General features: G+C 39.9%; 2 protein-coding genes across 10 annotated transcripts in view; one reads left to right on the plus strand and one right to left on the minus strand.

Moving 5' to 3' along the window:
• Positions 1 to 9,220: 9,220 nt before the first annotated feature.
• Positions 9,221 to 12,364, minus strand: LOC117964248 (sentrin-specific protease 8-like). 2 transcript variants are annotated; one of them, XM_034907149.2, is made up of 2 exons: positions 12,197 to 12,364; positions 9,221 to 10,355 (listed from the first exon to the last, which is right to left on the minus strand). In XM_034907149.2, exon 2 carries the CDS (start codon positions 10,326 to 10,328, stop codon positions 9,690 to 9,692), a length of 639 nt encoding a protein of 212 aa, XP_034763040.2. In that variant the 5' UTR covers positions 10,329 to 10,355; positions 12,197 to 12,364; the 3' UTR covers positions 9,221 to 9,689. The 2 variants fall into 2 exon arrangements, with proteins under 2 accessions (XP_034763040.2, XP_034763041.2); XM_034907150.2 differs by having other exon boundaries at positions 12,170 to 12,364.
• Positions 12,365 to 12,481: 117 nt separating this feature from the next.
• LOC117428103 (unconventional myosin-IXAa-like) overlaps positions 12,482 to 18,629 on the plus strand; it is a 167,117-nt gene continuing 160,969 nt past the window's right edge. For all 8 annotated transcript variants that reach the window (XM_058994964.1, XM_058994969.1, XM_058994972.1 and 5 more), the window contains exon 1: positions 12,482 to 12,868. The gene's annotated coding sequence lies outside the window, so the exon portion shown is untranslated. The remainder of the gene's footprint in view (positions 12,869 to 18,629) is intronic.

Consider the following 18,629-nt stretch of genomic DNA (forward strand, 5'->3'; position numbering starts at 1 on the left):
GCAGAAAACTACTGAAGCTGTGTCTCAGTGATGCCTCTATGAGCTCAGATTTAAACAAGAGTGATATTAAGATGGGCCTCCTTTTAGATCTATTACAGAAACCCCCTAGGTATACTGTAGTAAAACATTGTAAATGCTTGGGACTGTGTGAGAATGAAACTAGAACGATGGGAAAATGGTTACACACGGGATCTACCAGGTTAAATACTGATGTTTGAAATGGACATTAAATGGGATTCTGTTTCAGGGCTAAACCTTCCTTCCTGTAGTATGTACTCCAGTTCTGGCAAGAGACTCATACCATGTAATGAGAGTGGTGATGTTTCCTCGTGAGGTCAGGGAGCTAAAGGGAAAGGCCTTTGGTTTCACATTCACTGATATTCTATTGATATTAGCAGTAATCCTTTACAGACCTGTATTAACTACAGGAGTTTGCAGCCTTATTATCTTACAGGTTCCACAAGCCTCTGGAGTTAATTGACACAACCGCCCTCCCTCACCACTGCAACAGACAGAACAGCTGTGCGATCCAACCAGCCAAAATCAGCCAATATAAGCGTTGCCCAGAAATGTTTTGACTGATGAATTTATTTTAAGAACAAAAAAATGCTGGAACAATAATAAAAAAAAAACTCTAGTACTCAAAAGTGGGTGTATTACAGTGAAACCTTGCAGGCCACTGAAGGGAATGCATCCTTAATAAGAGCCTTACTACTGAAGGGACATAGAATTCTTAACAAATAGATTCAAGACATTCTCCCTTACCACAGAAGTGATAGCCTGTGAAATACTGGTAGAGCAATGGCCCTGGGACTTCATTTCTGATTTTTTCACAAATGGTTTACACAGACACATTGCAGGCAGCTAACATACTGTTTGGTTCCAGAGGATCAATAGACAAGCGTGCCAGTGCTTCATGCCCCCCCACCTCCACGCGCCCCGCTCTCTGCTCTCCGCTCCAGTCTGGATTGTTGCCTAAGGCTTTGCTGTGACACACACACAGATGGTTAGTCTCTATCCACAATATTCCTGTTGGGACAATTGCTTTAAACAGTGGTTTGTGTTTCTCTCTAATAGACATGGCCAGCAGCACTTACTGTGCTGTCTGCGGGATTTAGTGCTGGAGGAGCAGATCAATGGCTGAGACGTTTTACAGCATATTTTCAGTAGCTTACCCTGGAGGGTTTCAGACCACGATTTAGGTTTATGTTGCCGAACATTTCACCTGATATAATAATAATAATAATGGACTACCCAGGGCCCCCACTGGAAATATAGGCTTTCTAAGTGAACAGTTTATAGTTGGGAAAGAGCGTATGAATACATACAGGGGCTTAAGGAAAAGGGTATAAATAGTCAATATGGGGTAGGGGTACCATGGGACAGCACTGATTTGAGGTATTGGCAAGGTGCTTACAGTGTTCTGGAGGGAAATGTAACGTTTTCCTGAAGAATGTTTGGGCCTTAATGTACATATCACCCCTTTATGTATCTGATTCTGCATTATCAGGTCCGTTCAAGAACGTCTTCCTCTATATAAAAAATGGTCTCAAGTTGTTCTTGTGTGCGTCACCAAAGCAGACAGGAAGGAAGCAGGGCTGGACAGAGCGCTCAGACTCTGATTTGGGCAGCCCGTTCCTGGGGTCAATGACTGGCAGGTACCATTTTCACGTGGCCATTCATAGAGCAACATTTCATTTTAAAAGAACTAGTGTTATAGTTTTGCAATGGTTCCCCCTGGCAATTTGGAAGTCATATATTCTTAAAATAACTTCAGCTGTCAAATGTTTAAGCCCCAGAATGTTTTATTAGGATAATAAACAATAATAGCAAGGTTGTTTAGTTTTACCAATGAATTATTTGTCTGTGGCAGGCAACAGAAAATTGTCTTTGAACCAAAATTGAAATGGCTTGGCTCCAAATGCGTAAATTTTAAAAGAACAAGAACCAAACGCCAAGCGAACAACTGCACAGTATTCCAATACGATATTCAGTGTATATCATTCAGCTAAATTATATAAACCCACAGTTGTGATTCCTGGCCGGTTTCCAGCATTTGTCTCTAGCAGTATATTCAAATGTTAAGTGTTTTGTAGTAAACTGCAATGGCAAGCGTTTTGGCATCACTATGGTATGAACCGGTACACACTGGTAATCCATTACATACCATGGTACCAAATCAGTACCAATGTGCAATATTGGTTCTAAATCCAGTGTTGCTTTTGCTGGTAATGGGGTGTTTCTGGGCGAAACAGGGTTTTTAATAGCATACCAAGTAGAAATATCTATTGCATTAACTAGTTATTTTTTCTGTTGACTGCGCTCATCATTTTACATTTTATTCCACTTAGAGGAGCTTCCCTTATCAAAATGTATTGCATTCATTTCACAATAGAATGCTAGTGCAGCAGCTATATTAGCATGCAGCAAACATGCATTTAACAAAAGTGTGTAAAAATGACCAATGACTGGAATGCTTGGAATACTGAGGTTAAATTTACAAAGTAAACTGTTAATACAAAAAAAACCTACAGTAAGAAACTAGGAGGCATATGGTGACCTAAAAATAAGCATTGTTAGTTGTGTTTATAGTTTTATATATCCATCTGTGTGTCAGATTTACATTGTTGCATGTATCTGGAGCCCCACTTGTCCATTTGCCATGAAAGTTGGTATTAACCTGTGATGGGGTACACCTCGTCCCTGTATTATTATTTGTACATTTTGTATTATTATTATTATTATTATATTTGTATTTGACGGTGGGAAAGCCGTGTTTTTATTGTTCGTTTTGTTTATTAATTTAAAAACCTGTGTGAATGTGGCTGGAGCCTCAATAAGGTAATTGTTTTATTGATAATTAATTAAGGCTCCAGCCACAGCTTAAAAGAACCAGCTCCAGGCTAATAGGGAGAGATATTTCCTTTGAGTTAGAGACGGGAGGACGGTTTGGAACGAGATCATACATCCGAAGCAACTGCTACCGCTGTACCACTCGGTATTTGTTTGTTTATGGATTTTTGGCCATCGAGCCCTTTTGTTTGGTATAAAGTGTTTTGTTTATTGTTTGATTTATTATTAAAACCCGAGCGCAAACGCGTCTCGTTTCCCCTACCTACCTTTGCCTTTGTTTTGCTTCTTCCTGGTCCGTGACGTCAGTACTGCAACCACTCTGCCACATAACATTATTAAGCATAAGTTATAGAGAGTATCAGATTCTGCGGATATATGGAGGTGTCTACCTCTCCATCCATCCATCCATCCATCCATCTGTATGTATGTCACACTTCAATTTTTGCATATATAGGAAGAACCACTTTTCAAATTGTGATTAAACATGTCTTATTTTGTACTACCCTGTACATACTTTTGATATATTTCATCAGCTTTTTCATCATACTGATTGCTCTAATTTTGAATTTACAACATTGGCGGGGGTGTCTTGTGTTCTCGAAGATCTAACACAATTACTGAATGCATTTCTGTGCTGGTTATTCGACAGAATACAGCAGACACTGCTCATAATGACCATCCAACTGGGAATCATTATATTCTGTACAGGCAGTTACTTCTCACGCTGTAGTTGGCTGCTGTACTGTATTGAGGTAGAGATAAATACAGGCCCGAGAGTGTTTGGGTTTACGCGGTGACACCTGCAGAATTGTAAAGCAACATTCTTCTGACAGCTCCATCTTTCTATTTTAACACCGCTGACAGCATAATCTGTTCAGAACAGAAGATTAGATTCTAGAATACAGGAATCAGACCGTGTAAAAAAAAAAAAAAAAAAGGCCAGAGCACAGGTTCAAGATTTCAGCACTGCTACCTGCATTTACTAAATAAAAAAATAAATAAAACAAATTTGTATTCACTATTAGTCAAAAGCTTAGGAGCAAAAGTGAATGTCTAATACCAAATATCATTAACGTTAACATGATTTTGTTTCTGTTCTGAGCAAAATTGGCCATTTAATTTTAGAAAAACATTGAGCAGGTTTACATACATTTTCTTCCTAAATAATTCCTAGACAGTAAACATATTACAAACCCCTGCAGTTCCAAAATCATAACTGATAAGGGTGACAATCCCTCAACAAGCTTTCCCTGGAGAGCTGCGTTTCACTGTTTGCCAACTGAGTAAATCTCCAATTGGATAAACCGCAGAAATGATAATGTAGAAGGTACTTGTGCGGCCCATGGGTACTGCAGGGTTGACTGGACTAATCTCCAGTGTCTGTGAGCCTATAGCACTGTACTGGTGAGACTGGTCCTTGCAGATGTTTCGCAGGGACTCGCTACACCTCCTGATGGCTTCCGATCAGTTAGGATGAGTTTTTGCCTAACTTTGCAAAGACTTTCCACTCACTCTGTACATACAGGGTATGAACACATGTTGGAAATCAGAGGATCTACTCAAATTACCTAGATCTGCTGAGCTGACTCCAGAAAAGTATAACAGATCATGTGCCACAGGCATAGCTCTGTCAATTATTTATACAAAAAGTGATACTAATTTTTTTCACCTTCTGTTTAATACGCATAGAGAGCCTTCCTTGAAGTGAACAGAGCACTGTATATCTGGCACCTGGTTGTGATTAGGACCCCATGTGTTTTCATTAGGCTGGCACTGTTAATAATGCATGCATTGGTACCAAAATACAGCCCAATCACTGGCTGTGTAACCAGCCACAGACAGATAGTGTCTAAATGCAGAACAGTGGCAGGCAGCACTTTGTAGCTAATTGATGTTCTGTTAATCACCACAGCAGTGCTGCTAATCCATAATGGTAACAGTCCCAACACCTGCTCAGAATAGGTACATATCTACACGTAGCCAGCTGTAGATAACAAAAAAAAAAGAAGTATGCCAATATTTGTTTTTATTATAGAAAGCAGTTCTAAAGCTACTGTTGATTAGTCTTAACAGACATCTAGTAAACAAGCTTTTGTAGCACAGGAAAGATAACTACGACTTCAGTTTTTTTTACTGTTATTATTTCTAGTTTACAACATGGAATCAACTTAATAAGCTGTTTTTAGGTTATCTTTTTGTAAACGAGGCAACCAAGGCTTTGAAATCCATTGCCTCCAGTGTCCAGTACTTGGCTGGTTGAGTTTTGCATATATTGAAACTTGCTAAAGAACGTCTTAGCACAAGTTACTGAGTGTATCATAATCTGGGAGTGTATGGTGTCTGTATGTCACACTTCCATTCTTAAAGGTATCTGAATCTGGGGTATATGGCATAATTTATAAAGCTGATTTTTTGCAGACCTTATTTCTCTGCATTTTTATAGTATGTAGTAATGTTCATAAGAGTCAGTAAAGCAACCTTGGGGGGAACACCTAATACAGAGTGAAAAGGTGCTGATGTTTCGATCCGCTGCTGGTTCTATTGTTAAAACAGACCCTATAGTCTTTTAAACCATTGTAGTGCTGGGTCGCTATGCTTATTTGGCATCATTATATGGAGCATTCCAGTTTATGTGAATGCAAGATTTTGTGACATTCTCTAAAGGGGCCTTTCTATATCCTTTAATTCCCCAGGACAGGACATTGTTTTAATAGTGCATGGTTAAGGAGTTGTCCAAGTACATTCAAATAATTGGAGATTACTGTAGCTAGTAAGAGGGGTACTTCACCTCCCTCCCAAACAGGCTTTACTCAAAACCCAAACCAGACATGCATTAAATACATTTTTCATTTGACGCAACAAAATAAGAATCGAACCCTCCTGTAATGAAATGAGAAGGCGAGCCGGGGACTGCGTAGGCAGAAGTATAATTACAGTCATGTAAAGGCAGGCTAAATCAAATCAAAAGAGCGCCTTAGGGTAACATTATACTTCCAGACAGAGATCGAGGAGGCTAGCCTGCAATCCACAGCGGCACAGTCTGTCTTCTCTATGTGACGTTTGGACAGCAAATATGCTTTTCTTAACCCATTCCATCTCATTAACGTTGCTGGACATCAGAAAGTTCTGTAACTTGCAAAATGACAGTCTAAAGTAATTTTTTAAATAATTTAAACTAGGAAAATGCATTGCTGTGTCTGGCACTTAGCAAACAAAAAGTTGTTTTATTAACCTTTTCTGTGCCTTTGCGGAGTAGTCATTTCATTACCAATCTCTCCTACCAATGATTTGACATTAAAACATAAAACTATTGCTAAATAGGAAGTAGCTTCAAATGACATCAACCTAGTCTCCTTACATGATGTTTGAGAATATTCACATACTGTTTTTAAAAAATATATTTTGTTCTTTGATAATGTGCTTTCACTATTTCACTAGCTGCTCTTCAGTTCCAGTTGCCTTTCACAGAGATATTTAAAGTGTCTTATATTAGAAAGTACCAGCACCAACTAGCGCTTTGCTGTGTATTTCCAGAAAAACAAAGGACAAGTTAAACAAAAGTGACAGCTCACTAGGCCCGGGTTCTTACTTTTATAAAGAGTCTTTGTCAGATACAGTCTATACAGGCATCTCTGGCAGACAACGAGAACTGAAGAGCAGCTCCTGAACTCACCTTGAACACAGCCTTAACACAAGATGTGAGTCATAGTTAAAATAACCAGACAGAATGATTGCATCATCACCGTGGGCATGTTGGATCCTGTTTTTGTTAGGAAGTTGTGATGCCATGAGCTGTTGCAGCAGACCTAGTTATTCAGAGCAGGTTTAAAATACAAATGCAGTACGGCATGTTTTTTCAGTGTTCTGCTCCAAAAAAAAACATAAAAGTATACAACACATTTTAGAAACTTTCTTTCAATATCATTATTATCAGCTTTTTTTGTAAGTGATTGGGATTTGATGGTGCTATTTCTGAATTCAAAGAGACAAAACACTAAAAATCTCCAGCAACTATTGCTTCTGATATTCCAATCTAAAATCTGCATTTTATTACAGCTCTGAAGGGTTTACTCATAATAATTATGTTTTATGGCGTTGTAAGATGCAAAGATTTTAATAGAACAATATTTAATGTTGCCCTTTTTCAATGTGGTACACTAAGAGAAGACGTGTTATATTTAGCTTAGCAGCCAAGAGGTTAAATATTCACAAGCATTTTCTTCCCTCAGGTTGCCTGCTGGGATAACAAGCACAATACCAGCTGCTTGAACAATCTACAATACAGACCTGGAGGGGAGGGGGGGTCATTCATACTGCAGCACCCTGTGCCAATTGAGCGATCCTGCTTCAGACCTGTGCTGTAACTAATTGTTTTGTTTTAACCGACTTAAAGTGGGCATCAGGGAAAGCAATAGTTAATAAGTTTCTATGACACCTTCCTTTGATCTTCCAGTTGATTAGTTCTTCAATAGTGTATACATTCATTAAAAAGAAAAATACAACTCCACCCAATAGCTATTTTCTAACTGAAAGTCAATGGCGACACATGTTTAATTTCAGTAAAGGGAGAGACAATGCCTTGAATGAGTCTCAGTTATATTAATACGGGAGACAAACTCAAAGGGAAAGATTTCAACAAGGTCTTCACTTTTAATATTACAAAACTAGTGAACAATTGTGGCACACTTGTTAACCCTTATATTACTGTTTAGAGATGCGCGCTATTAACTGCTTGTTTCACAGACCCTTGGACTATGCTAACATTAGATAGTCCAAGATTAGCACTAATCAGTCTGCGATACAATCACTTTGTTTTATTTGTACGTTCTACTATATATCTAACCCTTTGGTATAAGAGTGTTTGATTAACTTATTGTCAACTGTAGATAAAAGAAACCAGGAAATATATCAGTCTCCCCAGTAGTAGAATTTGTCAGTTGATTTTTGTGCACAATTGCAGCTGCATTTTAGTCAGGGATTTTTTGTGAATTCAACAATGAGGGGGACCTACCAATTTAATCATTCCTTTTTTATGTGGAAAGACCTTAATAAAACGGTTCTGAAGGGTTGAATCAGTGCTGAAAGAATCCTTCTCACTCGTGACAGTTCAAGACTTCGCTTCTCTCAAGTTCTGTAACGTGCTACATAGGCCATAAGAAAAGTTCAAAAGCAGTGCTTTGAGGGTGCGCCTGTCATGCAGCAGGAGTTAAAAACTGGTTTCTCAGAAGTCAGTGAAGCTGCTGCTGAACTTGAAAGTTTAGAAGCAATTAGTAGCGTTTGTTTTGATACTCATTAGGCTGTGTGGTCCAGTGGTTAAAGAAAAGGACTTGTCACCAGGAGGTCCCCGGTTCAAATCCCATCTCAGCCACTGACTCATTGTGTGACCCTGAGCAAGTCACTTAACCTCCTTGTGTTCCGTCTTTCGGGTAATTGTAAGTGACTCTGCAGCTGATGCATAGTTCACACACCCTAGTCTCTGTAAGTCGCCTTGGATAAAGGCGTCTGCTAAATAAACAAATAATAATTAGGGTTCATTTGTTTCTGGCAGAGGCATTTTACAAGGCTTTTAGTGTGGGGGTGTGCTTGGTTGTAATGTGTATTCACTGAGACTCCTGTGTGTCTCTCCCCCTCCCTGACTTCCTAAGATGCAATTAACATCTTTTTATGTCCAATGTAGTTTAAGCTTGTGGAAATACTTCCTCCTGTGCGGCTCTGTGGACAAACCTGCCTGGATTTCACAATAAGGTCTGGACTTGAACTTGGGGGAAGGGGGGGGGGGGGCATTTACCCTTAGAGGCTAATATAAAGGAGATGGGTCATTTTTTGTAATTTGGAAAGGATTTGACAATATAATTGAGCATGAAAATATAAATCACTAAAATAATATGTACATAAATCAACATTGTTTGATTTTGAGTTTTCAAATTCAATAAGAAACATTCCCCCTGCGTCAGTTTAATACTTGGACATGACCCTGAGCTATGAACCTTGTAAATGTAGAACACATGTTCGCTCAAAAGCCTCATGGGAAAATCTTAAAAAACAGAGTCTGCAGATAGACTGGACTTGCTGTTAAATCTGTTTTGTTCTTTTAAAAGGGCACAAAATGAATAATTAAATGTAGTAATTTGTACTTTGAAATTACAGCAGTGTCATTTCAGGTTTATTTGGAGGTTTTTATACATAGTTGTACTGTATATGCACAAGGCTTGAAGTTTTCCAAGTTTTATATATATAGTAAGCGTTTTACCTTGCACAAGCATCACATTTGAATTTTGCCCTCCACTGCATTCTATGCTTTCAATAGAATTAAAGCCAATTAGGGCCACAATTGTTTTGGGCAAAACAGAATAGTCACACACACAACTTTTTTTTTTTTTTTTTTTTTTTTTTTTTTTTAATTGCATATACAGGAAATAAAGAGACATAATTAAAACATTCACAGAATCATGTGTCTCATTGCAGAACTCTGTTTAAATCTCCTGTTCCTACTAAATATTATCATAACCATTTGAGACAAGCATAATCAATAATGAAGCATTTAAAAACGGTTTCATTAGTTTGGCAGAATTTAAGGACTTAAGTGCTTTAGACTGCTGAGCAACTGTGTCGGTTTGCTGATTTAGGTAGGGAATACCCTATCGGTACATTTCTCCACCACCCTTCAAGAAGGCTTAAAGAGCTACCCTGTATAAATAATGGATCTGCAGAGCCCGACAAAAAAGACGTCAAACATTCAACAAGGTTTTTAAGGCTAAAACATTTGGTAAACCTCTAGGCCGCCTTAGTGCCCTATAAATACATATGCTAGTGCGAGTGTCTCCTTAACCAGCCCATCATTTCTTGGCCAGCTGTTCGATCAGTCTTCTCCACTCTGTCCTCTTTTGGGTGATGTATGCTGGGGTGATGAGCTGGGTAAGCAAGCAAGGGCTGTCCTCGGTGCCCGCAGTCTCGCACAGAGCTTCTGCGTTGCAGATCACGTACATGCCACAGTCGTAGCTGTTCTGCTGGGCCGGGGCTGCCTCCTCCACAAAGGGAACCTTCCCCCCGGTGCCCAGGAAAGTTTCCAACTTGGCTGCAATGCGCCTCGCATGCAGGGAGTTGCTCCCACTGTGGGAGTCATAGTGGCCGAAACAGCTCCCTGTCTGGCGGTAGAGTAGCAGGCTCCAGTGGCTGCCCCCAGCTGTCTGGTTGGAGTTGTCATTGACCGCCAGGAAGATCCACTTGCGTTCTGGCAGGCCCAGGGGCTCCAGGAAAATGGCCAGCTCATCCTGGCTAGATGCGCACTTGATGAACTGAGTAACCTCCGGGCTGATGAAGCAGATGGACTCAGAGAGACCCTTGAAGCGTTCAGTGGCAAAGTACTCAAAGGCAAACCCAATCACCTGGTCATTCAGCCAGTGGGGGCCCTCCAGAAGGGCCACGTCAGAGCGCCGCAGCAAGCTGTCCTGGTAGCTCAAGACCACAGGGTCCATCCTTGAAGAAGGGCAAGCAGTGTCCACCTGAAAAGCAGCACAAGTTCTTTAAAGTTAAGCATTTCAGACATCCATTCATCTGAAGCATAGCCCACCTGTGCTGCAAAATCTGATTTCCAGTGGGGGTCCAGTACCTGCAACTGCTGTGTTTTACAGCTGAAGCACAAGAAACTCACATGGTCAGCCCATGGTCACAACAGATGTCCCAGAAGGATATAGCTTATGCAGCTTGCACCTGAAGGAGGGGAGGTATTTTAGTACCTCAAGACCAGGGTTTGCCTCTTCCAGGCTGTTCCACTGCAGGACTCCAACCAGATCCTTTTATTATTGAATTGACCCCGGTGAAGAATAGGGGGGTATTCGTGACACTTTATTTACATGATATATCGTATCGTAATAGAGGTATGTATCGTGATGCAAGACCAAAAGCACAACATTTTGGACATTATACCATGGGAATTGTAAGGCTGATGTAAGAGCAAACAAAATGGCTATTCTTTTAAGGAAAGCCATGCTACAGATATCATAAGTCCAGAGCAAAGGGGGTTATTAAAACAGCACCATTGATCTCTATTGGAGTCAACAGAGAAAGTAAAAGGATGGATTTTGTAACAATTATTTGTAGAATTATTAGTAGGATTTTCATCTGCAGTCTGAATGACTCCATGCTACAAAACAACTGAACAACATTAAAGTAAAATGTTATCAAGAGTCTGTGAATTGTTATGTTTCAGCTGGACCCTGGCCTACAGCTATTTGTTACCTTGCCATTGGCATTTTACTTGCATGTGTGTTAATGGGTAGTCAGAAGTAAAACGGATCCTACAGGTATTTTAGCACATTCTGAACCAAGAGTTGGCACAGCAGCTGTGGGCAAAGATTAAAGGTGCTTTATTCCACTAGGTGTTGACAGTATTATGTAGAAAACCTATCCTGCCAATATATATTTCTGGGAAAGTCATTCTATTTGTATGCCTGATTCAGTAGTGTTAGGCATTTTTATTAGTTAATCCTAATGTGTTTCATGTATTATATGACACTAGCAAGAAACCAGTAGCAAGAAAGAACAGACAGACACAAGCCTGGGCTTCTCTCAAGCAGACAGTGTATCACTGGGGAACTGAACACTTTTTTCTCATGGGTACTAGGTATTACCTACTCGCCAGCCCACACAAGTAGGGCAGCAGTGTGGAGTAGTGGTTAGGGCTCTGGACTCTTGACCGGAGGGTCACGGGTTCAATCGCCGGTCGGGAACACTGTTGTTGTACCCTTGAGCAAGGTACTTTACCTAGATGGCTCCAGTAAAAAACCCAACTATACAAATGGGTAATTGTATGTAAAAATGATGTGATATCTTGTAACAATTGTAAGTCGCTCTGGATAAGGGCGTCTGCTAAGAAATAAATAATAATCGTGATAACTATAATCCTGTAGCTGAAAGCCCCGAATACAGCTGAAGGAGACAGAATGTGACTTTTAAATCCCTCTTAGTTTTAACAGCTCATTACTCTCTGCTTCCTAGTCAATAGCTGCAGTGTCGGGCGGTCTAGTCTCACCTGGACAGACATGGTAAATATCCCCTTGCTTAAATAGTTCAAATGTGTCAATCCTATGGGTTTTGCTTATGTATAAACCAAAGAGATTGCTATATTTTAAAGACCGACAGTGGCATTGTCTGAATGCTGCTAGTCGTATATACAGGGTGTTATTTGAGAACATACGCACCACAGCCCACACATTGCAATGCGTACACCAGTGCCGTACAGTGCAGATTTTAGAAGCCTCGTCTATATTTCTTTTTAACCAAGGTATTCTTTTTTTTCTCCTCCTTCAATACTTACCAATCCCAAAGTTTTCGTTTTTCTTACCTGTCACAATATACACTCATCAATCTTATACTCGCGTTTATTCATTGCTGCTGTTTCTGTGCGGATCTCGTCCGACAGCTATTTTGAACGTAAAAAACAAAGTTGTTTTTCGACAAGCCGTATTCTACTTTACGACAAGGCTGCGGGGCAACCGCTTTGACAAGCACTGGCACGGTGCTACCGCTAGGGGCACACCAGTCTCTCTTGGATTCGTCCAGTTTGCGCCTGTGTTATGTCAGAGCCGCACAGAAGGCACTCCCCTCTTCCTTGCTTGCCAGGCACAGCCTCCCGCCGCCGCCCCCCTCTCTCGTTTGACTTGTAAGCACCGGGAACGTGCGCTGTGCACGAGTATGAGAGGCTGCACTGATTAGCTAACGCGTACAAGCAGTTGTAAAGCGAGCGAGATACGGTAGAGAAGAGAAGGATTTTATTAGGATTTTTTTTAAGGAAAGAGGACAGGACTGCCCAGCGTTGCTTTGCTCAGAAGCATGGGATTTAAGTGAAAATGCCAAACAGCTGAAAAGGATTTTTAACCGTTTTAATTCGAAATCTGTTGGGATTTTACATAGGACTTGTCCTGTCTGTATTTGTAAGAAGGCAAGCGCGCCCCCGACACCCGAAAAGAGCTGCTCGCGGGAGCGCGCATGAGTGGATATACGCAGCTGAGGGGAGGTAAGATAATTAGGTCTTTTGTACATTTTTTTTAGCTATATTCACAAGCTGTCTGGATGCAGCTGGTTTTTAACAGTACGTTCTCTGTTTACAAAAAATCTGGTTCTGTTCTGAATTGTCCTGGCGAGGAGTTCCATTCATTTGTTGTCCCTGTGGTTCACGGAGTAATTTTATTTATTTATTTATTTATTTGCTCAGGAAAGCAGCATTCATTTAGTTGAGTATACATATTATTAAGTGGTGTTGTTTGTTTTTAGACCAGAGTGTTTATTTTCTTGTTTTTTAATAGTGCCTGGATATTACTAAGTCATCTGTTTTAAAGCAACATCGTCTACACTGTGGTATACCCATCAGGCAGTGGAAAGGGAAGCCGTATGCTGCTGCTGTACGTGTTAAGAAAATGCAGTGTTGAAAGTTACAGTAACACCGGTGGTGTCCTAAAAACGGAGCTCAATATGAATGAACAATTGTATTTTTAAACAAACTAACAAAAAAGACAAGGTAGTTGTTGGCCATTAAAAATTAATGAATAAACTCAAGAAATTAAGTTTTTTTTCATTTTGTTAAGGTTAATTTGGAAAACGGGAGAACTACACATACTGACCCACCCAATTGAGCTGCTTTCAGTTTCAGATAATGTATATTGAATGGAATTATTCACATATGGATGTTGTTGACGTGTAGTGGGATGTCATGTTTGGTCAACAATAATAACTAGAGCATTGCTTACATAAGTGCAGAATTATTAAACATGTTTAAAGTGACTGCAGTTTACATGTGGTCGTGGAAAATCTAACTGTTGCCAGTGACCTCGTTATCCTATGTACAGAAGCGCATCATGATAAGCAAAACTGTTGACTCCTTAGCGCATTTTTATTGCGACAGTATATCGGTTTACTTAAAATTAATGTATTTTTTTACTTAAAGCAGAATCGAGTTTGGGTAAACAAAGACCAATACGGTAGCGTTGCCTTTTGTTCTGGGGGTTAGGTACACAAACATCGTTTATTCTGCATGTTATGCCTTGAAATTCTAACTGGGTCATTGCATGTTGGTGGTCAGTAGTTAATGGGAGCGGGGGAGCAGGACCTGTGCTACTGCCGGCCTTCTGGATACGTCTTCTGTGCTGCTGTTGTAACAAGACCAGGCGTTGGTCAAAGGCATTAAAGAAGAGAATCTGTGTAGCCTGTGCCTCCCAAAGAGACTAGCATACAAATGGTCACCTAAGCTCCTTTCTGGTCTGGAAGACATGGCATAGAAGTGTAGATGGAAGAAGCTTGTATTTTTGGTAATGCATGTTTCAAATTACGTTCGATTCTTCTGACTAACACAGATTCCTCTTTGGCCTTGGGAGACATTTCAAGGGAGGGGGGGGGGGGGATCAGACAAGCACCAGCATGCTGTCCTTCATGTTGATGCTGTATCTTGCAATTGCAGCTGAGATCAACACTTTATTTCATTACAATAGATACTCTGTTGCAATTGTCATAATAAAGGTGTAATTATCTGAAGATATTTAAGCAGGATTAGACACACTAAGATCCAGAATCTTATTGTCAAGGATGTCCTACTTTGTGGAAATCACTGTAGTTCTGAGCTTGGTACATGATAGCATGATAGAGGTTGACATGTATTGGAAAAGATGGGTGTCAATTTTAAATCTACTTGAAACTTGGCAAGGCAACCTGGTTTTGGACATTTGGTTCTAGTAGAAAAAATGCATCACTTTGAGCTGAGATTGAAAGATGTCCTCTATGGATAATGAAAATTATTATTTTTTGAATGGAGGACGTTTGCAAGAACATTTTTCTGTGTAGATTTAACGCTAAAGCCAGGCATGTGTATCCAAGTCTGATGTCCAGCAGAAACTTGTTGGAGACGCGCATCAAATGATTTTGCAAGCTATCGACTGGCCTATAATTGAATTTTACAAGCCAGTTGAGGGGCAAAAAAATGGTCTGTTGACATTCATCCTTTGCCAGGATACCTACCTTGCTTTAACATCTCATTCAAAACACAGCACTGGAACCGCAGTGCTTTTCCTTGTAGGTCCAGACCTAACCTTACTAAGGGTCGGAGATCTGATGGGATGTGGTGACATGGAGGCGTGTTCTTTAGAAGCACACAGCAACGGAAGAAGCATGTTTACAACATTTAAAACAAATAAACTCATTCATTAAATAAATAAACTTAAACAGCTATTGCAAGCAGTTGTGTTGCCCTTGGGCGGTTTAGTCAAAATTCATAAAGAGAAGATGCTTTTCAGAGAACCCGGCAGCTCAATTAAATTTCAACACATGCAGTAAATTCTCATGGTTATTGACTCCAGAGTGCTTAACCTATGCAGAAAGTGTTGGGTGTCATCTAAACAAAATGTGACAAGTGGAGCTGACTAATCCGCATTAAGACAGTTGTATCATCTCAAACTCCGAGCTAGCTACGCTTTCACAGCTGATTAGGTTCCACACAGAGACCGTGAAAGGTGCCTTAGAGACAGCTGTTGGGCCAGAAACTTAACACTTTGACAGCCTGACAGCAACCCAGCTATGCAACATTTGACAACCTACAAAATCGTCAGTCAGTTTTGACTTGGTTGGTTATAAGAGGTAATCTCTAACATAAGCAGGCTTTGGCTGTTTTTTGTTTTTTTTTAAACTATTTTTTTGGACAGTCTTATGTTGCTTCTAAGGGTGACCTGTGAGTCTTGCATGAATATTTCATTAATTCATCCAGTCATATTTTAAGAGTTAATATGATAAGAAACTCATGCAATTGGTAAACCGCCTTTGGGGTTATGATCAACTTCTGCATAGGCTGTACAGTACTGTGGGTATACTTTTTATACATGAAAGATTAGGTGCGTCTTGGTCTTCCACTAGGTGATTTATAATAAATCAAAGGCTAAAATTGTGAAATCCATTTTACCAAACAAAGTTATTTTGAACATTATCTATAGGAATTTCATAAATAAGTCAAACAGTTTAGGTTAATTCATTTCTAAACCGAAGGTAGATTTTGTTCTACAGTATTAGGCAGCACCAATGTCTTTCAGCTTAGAAGAAAGCTTTGAGTATGTGTATGGACAGCATGAGGCAGTGTGTGTTTACGTGTGAGTGTGAAGGAGTAAACTTGCACTGTGGTTACTGTGGTTAACTGTGCTAGTCTCACTATAAACACATGTAGCTCCGCTGGTCTGCTGTCCTGTTTTGGAAGCATGAGCACAATGTAGATTACTGTATTATTTTAATCATTGAGCCAGAGTGGTTGAACATTATGTAAACGCACTCAAACTGTTTGCTAATAACACTCTTTTTTTTTTTCTTCCCCTCAAGCGGTTGCAGGGATCTGTTGATGATTTACATGTCCCTGTGTTTGCTGAGGTTATTCTGACTCTCATCTGACAAATAATGACAATTTAACAAGCTGGTGTTTATTTTTTGCTGTATCTCTCTATAGATAGCTAATCTTGTGTTGCAGTAACCTACTGGCATACTGTACAAGTTTAGCTGTTTTTATCGATGACTAGTGTTTCTCAAATTGGGTATTGTTGGAAATTCTTTAGGTGTTTGTTACGTAATCGGGTTAACAAACCCATCCACGTGTTACTTTCTGCATAAAAGTGCTTCCTACCATCTGTTTTGAACTTCCTTTGACTCATTTTGGGCCATTAGTGCTACCCTCTGTGCTCGTTTGAAAATTAATTTGACCTTCCCCTGGTTCTCAAAATGTGGGTGGGGACCCCCTGGTGGACAGACTTGCTTTTGATTTATTTCTACCTGCAGTCCTTTGCAGGGAATGTGATATCAGAGTTCTGGGCTCAGTTTTAATTTTAATAACAAGCCTTTGCTGTCGCTGCCCATGATGAACGTTATTTACCTGCTTTTGCTGTTTTAATGAAGCCTTTAAAACAGAACCTGTTTTAAAGGCATGCCTGCCTTTCTGTTTAGCTTTCCAGTAAAGCTCTAACCTTGAGATCTGGAAGGGACGAGACAACTGTAGTAAGCCAACCGTGTACCTGCTTTCAGAGTTGTGACTGCAACAACACATTATTAAAAGCCTTGTCCTCTTGTATGCTGCAGTATTACCAATGTTAAGGTATTGCTGTAGGCTCTACAGACCAGGGATTTTAATAGGTCGTAGTTGCATGTGCAATATAGAGGTCAGCTGTAGTGTTTACAGTAGGATGTGTGCTGTGTGAGATTTGTTTTTCATACACATGGATTGTACACATGTAGTCTTGCACACATTAATGTTGCTGTGTGTCATAAAGTAACATCACTCTCAGTAGTTTAAGCATTACAGTGTTTAAACGTGTTTAATCCTAAAGTTTAGATGTTTAGGGAATTAAATGGCAATCTAACATACCTAGTACAGGCAGTGAGGTGTTTGGAAGACTGCAAGTACCTGATATGTCCCGTTTCTGAGAAGTGCTGGCTGGTATTAACAGGATGTTGCTCCTACTACTGTACAGTAGGTATAAAAGTACTGCTTGGAAGGGTATGGCACAGTAACTTGACACAAGAAACTTTATAGTGTTGTTTATCTCCATCTAACAAAGGTATTCAAGCCTTAGTTTCACTATGAGGATTCGGTGCTGGCAAAAAATCCTGCTCTTTTCACACACAGAGGGAATAAGACCATTCAGTCTCACTCCCCACCTGTTACAGATTTCTCTCCTTTGGCAACCAGAGTGGCATTTCAGACAACGTGAGTTCCAACACAATGACTCAAGGAGAGGAGACTAAATATATTCTCAATAGAGTTTCAACTGAAATCATTAAAAGATAAAGGTAGGGCAGCTTATATTTTCTGAACTAATTGCTTTTACTTTTAGGTTGTATACTATTTTTCTTGTATGGATAGATGTATTGCTTTTTTTTTTTTAACTCAATTGCTTTTTGGATTTGTTTGAAAATCTGTTCAGATAATGGTGAGGAATCAAAACTCATACAAATTCAGATTGTTGTAACAAAGCGATCCCCCAAAACACAGAAAAATACCTTTTTAATAGATCTCTGAGCATAATCATTTGCGAGCAGACATTATCATGATTTGCCATGTTAACCACAACACCCTACCAGTAATATTATTTCAATATTAAAACCTGCTGATTTTAACTGACTGAAAGCACTCCACACTCCACACTGATCTGACATAATGATTTAATGTGAGTAGGCTACTGGCCTGCCTGCCTGATAGTTTGTTAATCAGAATGAAGGGAAAAGCTGATACTGTGTACATTGACTGGGCAAGTGTAATGGGACATAACATTGAAACCTGACGTCAAGATGTGATTAACCTTTTTTTTTGCATGCAGTTAGGCATTAATGGTTTTAATGCTAAATATTCTTAGGATACAATGTATTGGGGAATATCTTTGTTAAAGAAAAAAAACCCCACTGCTTCTGCTTTCATCAGTGGCATGAAGGTTATCATAACGCTGTTTGTGAATAACTCTGTAAAAACATATCTTTGGGTTGTTATTAAAGTGCATCTGCACATTACGTAGTCTGACAAACGTGCTAGAACTGTGCCCAGGTACATGCCTGCCAGTGTGTCTGTGTCTGTGGAGGGCAAGGTAGTCGGCACTTTGTACCACCCATGCATTGACCATTTGTTGCTTCACAGGAGTCTTTCTGTAGCCATATGATCTGTCTTGGAGACAAGTCACGACTACACTTGTAGAATGAGAGGAACAGAATGGATTTTGTAGTACATTCAAGGATGGAAATGAAAAAGCATCTGGGGCGGGTTTTAGACG

Source organism: Acipenser ruthenus, chromosome 21 (assembly GCF_902713425.1).
Source record: "Acipenser ruthenus chromosome 21, fAciRut3.2 maternal haplotype, whole genome shotgun sequence".
Classification (NCBI taxonomy): domain Eukaryota; kingdom Metazoa; phylum Chordata; class Actinopteri; order Acipenseriformes; family Acipenseridae; genus Acipenser; species Acipenser ruthenus.

Coding starts and splice junctions, on each gene's coding strand:
- LOC117964248 (XM_034907149.2), bottom strand. CDS start 10,328: ATGGACCCTGTGGTCTTGAGCTACCAGGACAGCTTGCTGCGGCGCTCT.